Source organism: Budorcas taxicolor, chromosome 22 (assembly GCF_023091745.1).
Source record: "Budorcas taxicolor isolate Tak-1 chromosome 22, Takin1.1, whole genome shotgun sequence".
In the NCBI taxonomy this organism is placed as follows: domain Eukaryota; kingdom Metazoa; phylum Chordata; class Mammalia; order Artiodactyla; family Bovidae; genus Budorcas; species Budorcas taxicolor.
The window spans coordinates 9,213,898-9,222,268 of record NC_068931.1 but is presented as its reverse complement, the minus strand read 5'-3'; the positions used below and the strand labels follow the sequence as shown (position 1 = coordinate 9,222,268).

Below are 8,371 nucleotides of genomic sequence, written 5' to 3'. Positions count from 1 at the left end.
GAGGAAGGAGAAGCTGGAATCAAGATTGCCAGGAGAAATATCAATAACCTCATATATGCAGATGACACCACCCTTATGGCAGAAAGTGAAGAGGAGCTAAAAAGCCTCTTTTTTTTTTTTTTTCACTGTTTAAGGAATTTTTATTAAAGCAAGAATTTTATAATCCAAATTACGTTTCCTTGCTCAGTTATCAATTCTGTTATTTAAAACAGAAGTGACATTCTGAGCTATTCCACAGTAAAGAATTACAAAATTAAAGAAAGGAATGCTTTAAATTTTTGTACTTTGCTGAAAATTCTTTTTCCCACGGTCTATAAAACATTAATTTGTTTTTATATTTTACTATTTTTTTGTGTTTTTTGTTGTTTTTAAATCAATAAGTAATCTAGGACTAGCACTATGTTTGCTAGACCTGGCATTTGCTCGGTACATAAGGTTCAAAGTTTCCTTTCCTTTTTTTATTTATTTTATATTTTGCAATGTTTTTTTTCCCATAGTATTTAAGTTTTTCGATGTTTAGGTATTTTTCTTTGGTGAAGCACGAGTTTCTTTTCATGGTCCCTGATCATTTTAAACAGTTGGAACCCCAGTGGCACTGTTAACTGCTTTCTGGGCAGCCTCTTTTGCTTGGTGGGCTTGGAGTACAGCTACAGCTTCATCAACTTTAGAACGGAGAGACTCTGGAGACTCAAGCATATGAAGAAGTTCTGAATTATCAATCTCCAACAACATGCCAGTGATTTTACCAACAAGAGTAGGGTGCATGGCTTGAATTAGAGGAAAGGGCCGTTCACCCAACATTTGCTTCTGCTCTTGAGGAGGGGCAGATGCCAACATGGAAGCAGTCAGAGGCTCCTGACCTTGTACATGAACAGCGGGCTGCTGCATGGTGACCTGTGGCTGTGCATTAAGATGCTGTTGAGGATTGCAAACTCCCGCCGCGTATTTGTACTGTGGAACGGTGCGAACAGCAGGAGTAGCTGCAGCTGCAGCAGCTGCGGGACGTGGACCCATCGTCTGTGTTGATGTGTTAGCAACACGCTGTGTCGACATGACTCGTGGAACCTGTGAGGAAGCTGGTCTCATAGTACTAAATGGTGGTCTAGGAGCGGCTGGGCGGATAGCACCGGGCATATTTTGGAATGGATGAGGTCTGGCACCCTGAGCAGTCCAGCGAGGACTTGGTCTTAGTTGAGCAATTTGACTAGGAGGATAGTACGCAGCACGGTTCTGAGTCTGTGGGATAGCTGCCATGAAGTAACCTGAAGGAGGTGCTGGCTGGTAGGGGTTGATTACGGGGTTGGGCACAGCTCTTACACTTGCCATCCTCTGCATATACTGGTTAGTGAGGTGAGCCTGGCGCTCTTCTTTGCGCTGAGCTAAAGCTACATACAATGGCTTGGTGGCCACAATTCTACCGTTCATTTCCGTAACTGCTTTAGTGGCTTCTTCTGGGGAGGAGAAACATACAAAACCAAAACCTTTGCTGCGACCACCCTCCATCATAACCTTTGCACTGGTGATTGTGCCATATGGAGAAAATTCTTTTCGGAGACGTTCATCATCAATACCATCATCAAGATTTTTCACATAAAGGTTAACACCCTGGTATCTGGTGATCCTATCTTGCTTCATCTGTTCAAATTTGCGCTTAAGTTCTGTCTGTCCTTCCACTTTTTTCTGGGCTCGACCAACATAAATTTGTTTTCCGTTGAGCTCTTTTCCATTCATCTCATCCACAGCTTTTTGTGCATCTTCATGCCTTTCAAAGCTTACAAATCCAAAGCCTTTGGATTTTCCACTCTCATCAGTCATTACTTTCACACTTAAGGCAGGTCCAGACTTGCCAAAGAGATCCTTAAGGCGCTCATCATCCATGTCTTCTCCAAAATTCTTGATGTAAACATTGGTGAACTCTTTTGCTCTAGCTCCAAGTTCTGCTTCTCGTTCTTTACGAGACTTAAATCTTCCAGCAAATACTTTGCGATCATTTAGAAGCATCCCATTCATTTTTTCAATAGCTCTTTCAGCTGCTTCTTGTGTCTCAAAATGCACAAACCCATAACCCTTGGAACCATTTTCATCACAAACCACCTTACATGAAAGGATGTTACCAAAAGCAGAAAATGTATCATACAGTGCTTTATTATCAATGGATTTATCCAAATTTTTAATGAATATGTTGCCCACTCCACTTTTGCGAAGTGATGGATCACGCTGAGACCACATGATGCGTACTGGCTTGCCCTTTATCACATCAAAATTCATGGTGTCCAAAGCACGCTCCGCGTCCGCCGGCTGCTGGAAGTTCACATACGCGTAGCCCAAGGAGCGGCGGGTGATCATGTCCCTGCAGACCCGGATGGAGAGGATGGGCCCGGCCGGGCTGAACTTCTCATAGAGCATCGCCTCGGTCACGTCGGGGTGTAGGTCCCCCACGCAGAGCGAGGCCATGGGGTAGCTGGGGGCGCTGGGGTTCATCTCGGCACGGCTGCCTGCAGGGCCACAGGCCGCGCGACCTTTCCCGTCAGAGAAGGGGAGCGAGTGCCGGGGCCGGGGGGCCGGAGCCGGGGGGAGGGGAGCGGGGGCAAGCGCAGAGGGACAAAAATCAACCGGAATCGGGAACTACTCAACGGCCGCAGAACCGGGTCGATCCGCTGCCGCTGGAGGCTTGGCTGCTGGCTGCCGGCTGGGGAGCGAGGGTGGCGGTCTCGGGTCCGGGCAGCGGGAGAAGGCCTCGGTCTCTTGGTTCCTTCTTGGAGCTGCTGCGGGGCCGCGGGCGGGCGGGTCGGTCTCGGCTGCTTCACCGGGTTATTTTATAAAAGAGGAAGGAAAAAAAATAAAAGTCTCCGGCGGGGGAGACGCGGATTTTTTTGTAAATTTTTTTGGGGGTTTTTTAAAAGATTTTTTTAGATTTTTTTTGGATTTTTTTTAATAATAAATGTGTGTTCCGAGCACGGAGCACACACTCCGCACTCTCAGCACTAACCGCCGGGGAGAAGGGGCTAAAAAGCCTCTTAATGAAAGTGAAAGAGGAGAGTGAAAAAGTTGGCTTAAAGCTCAACATTCAGAAAACGAAGATCATGGCATCCGGTCCCATCGCTCCATGGGAAATAGATGGAGAAACAGTGGAAACAGTGTCAGACTTTATTTTTTGGGGCTCCAAAATCACTGAAGATGGTGATTGCAGCCATGAAATTAAAAGATGCTTATTCCTTGGAAGAAAAGTTATAACCAACCTAGATAGCATATTCAAAAGCAGAGACATTACTTTGCCAACTAAGGTCCATCTAGTCAAGGCTGTGGTTTTTCCAGTAGTCATGTATGGATGTGAGAGTTGGACTGTGAAGAAGGCTGAGCGCTGAAGAATTGATGCTTTTGAACTGTGGTGTTGGAGAAGACTCTTGAGAGTCCTTTGGACTGCAAGGAGATCCAACCAGTCCATTCTGAAGGAGATCAACCCTGGAATTTCTTTGGAAGGACTGATGCTAAAGCTGAAACTCCAGTACTTTGGCCACCTCATGCAAAGAGTTGACTCACTGGAAAAGACTCTGATGCTGGGAGGGATTGGGGGCAGGAGAAGAAGGGGATGACAGAGGATGAGATGGCTGGATGGCATCACTGACTCGATGGATGCGAGTCTGAATGAACTCTGGGAGTTGATGATGGACGGGGAGGCCTGGCGTGCTGCGATTCATGAGGTTGCAAAGAGTCAGACACGACTTAGTGACTGAACTGAACTGAACTGAAGACCTTGGATGAGCACCACAAAGTAATTTTCACAGAGTAAAGAGAGAAAGACTCAGATTACAGTGGGCTCAACAGCGAGTGGAAAATGATGAGTTTAAGAGAGTATCCTCAGTTTGTACATAAGAAAGGTGACCACGATCTTCCCTAGAGAGCCTAGACTTATGTCTACACTTAAGGCAAAGTTGTCATTTCCCTTTTCAAACCAAAAATGTTTCCCACTGTATGGCTACCCTATCATGGTAGGTGGGAATTAAGATATAAATGGTGTGATTATTGGAGTGCTAGTAACAATCTGTGATTATTCAGAAAATAATACATCAGCAAATTGCAAATCTTAAGAGATATGTCATTCTGGATACTTGATATTTTCCCTATGGATTTTCAGCCATTACTGTTATATTATGCTATGCCATAGATTTAATGGAAATCTTACCGAAACATATTAAATATTCTCTTACCTTCTAAAATAAAGATGAATCAATGTGGTGTAATCTTTCTGGATCCTTAGCTTATGACCACATGCTGATTTATACCATAATACCCTTGAAAGAATTTATTTGAAGTTTGTAGGGATATTAATCATTCCACCAATTTTATGTGTATGTATTCAGTTAGGCTTATGTGTGAAAAATGGGATGAAGGTGCGGGTGACTGATACAGAAGAACAGACATAGGAGATGGGGTCCAGGAGAGCAGGAAGAGGGTGGAAAATATAGAGTAAATGTGGAATAAAAGGTGAATTTTAAGGTGGCTTGGGAAGAAGATAGAGTAGGTGTGCTGATGCATGTGAATATCGATACACGTGTGAATTAAAAGGTGTATGTGTTGGGCTGTAAATAATATTTGTATGTTGATATTGGCTATGAGTCTGTGTGTTTGTGTATATGGGTTGAATATACTATACACCTCTATGTTGGGATTTAGAACAGCACACAGAGCAGCAATCCATGAACCATGAACTTCCAGATGTTCAAGCTGATTTTAGAAAAGGCAGAGGAACCAGAGATCAAATTGCCAACATCTGCTGGATCATGGAAAAAGCAAGACAGTTTCAGAAAAACATCTATTTCTGCTTTCTTGACTATGCCAAATCCTTAGACTGTGTGGATCACAATAACCTGTGCTCAATTCTTCAAGATATGGGAATAACAGACCACCTGACCCACCTCTTGAGAAACCTATATGCAGGTCAGGAAGCCACAGTTAGAAATGGACATGGAACAACAGACCAGTTTCAAATAGGAAAAGGAGTACGTCAAGGCTGTATATTGTCACCCTGCTTATTTAACTTCTATGCAGAGTACATCATGAGAAACGCTGGGCAGGAAGAAGCACAAGCTGGAATCAATATTGCCAGGAGAAATATCAATAACCTCAGATATGTAGATGACACCACCCTTATGGCAGAAAGTGAAGAGGAACTAAAATATCTCTTGATGAAAGTGAAAGAGGTGAGTGAAAAAGTTGGCTTAAAGCTCAACATTCAGAAAATGAAGATCATGGAATCTGGTCCCATCACTTCATGGGAAATAGATTGGGAAACAGTGGAAACAGTGTCAGACTTTATTTTTGGGGGGCTCCAAAATCACTGCAGATGGTGATTGCAGCCATGAAATTAAAAGACGCTTGCTCCTTGGGAGGAAAGTTATGACCAACCTAAATAGCATATTCAAAGCAGAGACACTATGCCAACAAAAGTCCATCTAGTCAAGGCTATGGTTTTTTCCAGTGGTCATGTATGGATGTGAAAGTTGGACTGTGAAGAAGGCTGAGCACTGAATGCTTTTGAACTGTGGTGTTGGAGAAGACTCTTGAGAGTCCTTTGGTCTGCAAGGAGATCCAACCAGTCCATTCTGAAGGAGATCAGCCCTGGGCGTTCTTAGGAAGGAATGATGCTAAAGCTAAAACTCCAATATTTTGGCCACCTCATGAGAAGAGTTGACTCATTGGAAAAGACTCTGATGCTGGGAGAGATTGGGGCAGGAGGAGAAGAGGATGACAGAGGATGAGATGGCTGGATGGCATCATCGACTCAATGGACATGAGTCTGGATGAACTCCAGGAGTTGGTGATGGACAGAGAGGCCTGGTGTGCTGTGATTCATGGGGTCGCAAAGAGTCAGACATGACTGAGCAACTGATGATGAAGTATTGTTCATGTACTGGGATTGGGGAGTGTGTATGTGTTTGTTTGTGTGTATGTTTGGGATGAGGTAGAAGAGTCCGAGGCTGAATAGCCCAGGCTTGTCCCATGTGAACAGATACTCCAGGATGAAGATAGCAAGAGGACTACAGGAGAGGCTGTGCCCTTCCTAAATTAAAGAGACCACATATTTCTCATTCTTGAGGTCAAGGAGACCTTCCCAACTACAGATGTGCAGAAAAGTTCCTTGAAGGTCAAAAGAGGAGTGATGTCAACCTATCCCTATGCCTCTGCACTGGAATCCATCTTAGATAAGGGTGAACACACACACACACACACACACATACACACATACACAAAGAGTATCCTCAGTTCAGTTCAGTCGCTCAGTCATGTCTGACTCTGCGATCCCATGAATCACAGCACGCCAGGCCTCCCTGTCCATCACCAATTCCCAGAGTTCACCCAAACTCATGTCCATCGAGTCGGTGATGCCATACAACCATCTCATCCTCTGTCGTCCCCTTCTCCTGCCCCCAATCCCTCCCAGCAACAGAGTCTTTTCCAATGAGTCAACTCTTCACATGAGGTAGCCAAAGTATTGGAGTTTCAGCCTCAGCATCAGTCCTTGCAATGAACATCCAGGACTGATCTCCTTTAGAATGGACTGGTTGGATCTCCTTGCAGTCCAAGGGACAGTCAAGAGTCTTCTCCAACACCACAGTTCAAACGCATCAATTGTTTGGCACTCAGCTTTCTTCACAGTCCTGCTGCTTCTAAGTCGCTTCAGTCGTGTCCAACTCTGTGCGACCCCAGAGACGGCAGCCCACCAGGCTCCCGTGTCCCTGGGACTCTCCAGGCAAGAACACTGGAGTGGGCTGCCATTTCCTTCTCCAAGGCATGAAAGTAAAAAATTAAAGTGAAATCGCTCAGTCGTGTCCGACTCCTAGCGACCCCATTGGACTGCAGCCTACCAGACTCCTCCGTCCATGGGATTTTCCAGGCAAGTGTACTGGAGTGGGGTGTCATTGCCTTCTCTGCTTCACAGTCCTAGGATATACCAAATATGGACTCAGAACCAGGCAAAGCAAGATGACTGGCCAGAGGAAATCTGGAAGAAATGCCCCATAGAAGTGATTTAAATTACCACAAGGGTGAGACTCTCTGAGCCTGTGTATCTATCTACACGTTCTCTTTTTCCTCCTAATAAATACTTCACTTGTTTCACTGTTTCCATCTTGGTAGGAATTCATTTCTGCAAAGCAAAAGGCTAGGGACTTGTCAGTGGCCACTAGTCTAGTGTCTCGGATTCAGTACTCACTGACAAGTCAGGCCTGACTTTAATCCCTTGAGAACTGAAATTGGCTTCAAGCCACTGGAGGCAAAGGCCACCTGATATCAGGAAGAGTGTACACATTAAGATGAATGTTTATAGGTAGGTGTCACATGTGTTGGCCCATACATGTCTGCGGTGAAATGTGTTACTTACTGTGGGGGGCCTATGCATGAGTATTTATCTTCAGTTATTGCCTTTTCCTTTGTTTTTAACTCTTCATTGCAACCAATATGATTGATTGGTTACAGTGGTGATAAATTTCTGTACTTAATCTGTTATAGGACATAAAATCAAATACTCATGCATCTTAAGATTATATGTAAAATAGGACAATATCTTTTGAATAATGACTTGGCAATCTTATTAGTGAGTAAAATTTATAAGTTAAACCAGTTGTGACTGACCAGAATTGATGGTGCAAGGATTTTCATTTGTTCATTTAAAATTCTCAGCTTAGTTATGGAAGGAGTTTTTGCAAAATGTTTCTACAGCAATCATATAAACAAAATGGTCATTTTTGTCAATTCATGTCCCCATAGATAATAAGGGCTTTCCTAGTGCCTCAGTGGTAAAGAATCCACCTGCCAATATAGGAGACACAGGTTTGTTCCTTGGGTAGAGAAGATCCCCTGGAGAAGGAAATGGCAGCTCACTCCAGTATTCTTGCTTGGGAAATCTTATGCACAAAGGAGCCTGGTGGGCTACAGTTCACAGGATCACAAAGAGTCAGACACAACTTAGCAACAAAACAACAACATAGATAAAACACCATCGAAAATTTTTGAAAAATATCTCAAATACATTTAGACAATGGCAAAGATCTCATGGCAAAGGAAGAACTGGTTGATACACAGCAGGATCTTTGGGATTTAAAATAGGATATAAATTTTATCTTATTTTGAAATTTTATCAAAATATTTGTTTTTGAGATTTTTCTGATTAGCATTTCCCACCTGGCTACTAGACAGTCTCCCCTTTTCTCTTCTTTTAGCACAAGTTATAACTCTCCTTGGAGAAGGCAGTGGCACCCCATCTGACTCCAGTACTCTTGCCTGGAAAATTCCATGGATGGAGGAGCCTGGTAGGCTGCAGTCCATGGGGTCGCTAAGAGTCAGACATGACTGAGCGACTTCACCTTCACTT

The 8,371-nt window shown here is 43.9% G+C and overlaps 1 protein-coding gene across 1 annotated transcript; it reads right to left on the bottom strand.

Moving 5' to 3' along the window:
• Window positions 1-228: 228 nt before the first annotated feature.
• On the bottom strand, window positions 229-2,971 carry LOC128067293 (polyadenylate-binding protein 1-like). Its single transcript, XM_052660254.1, has one exon. It carries the CDS (start codon window positions 2,479-2,481, stop codon window positions 571-573), a length of 1,911 nt encoding a protein of 636 aa, XP_052516214.1. The 5' UTR covers window positions 2,482-2,971; the 3' UTR covers window positions 229-570.
• Window positions 2,972-8,371: the final 5,400 nt, after the last annotated feature.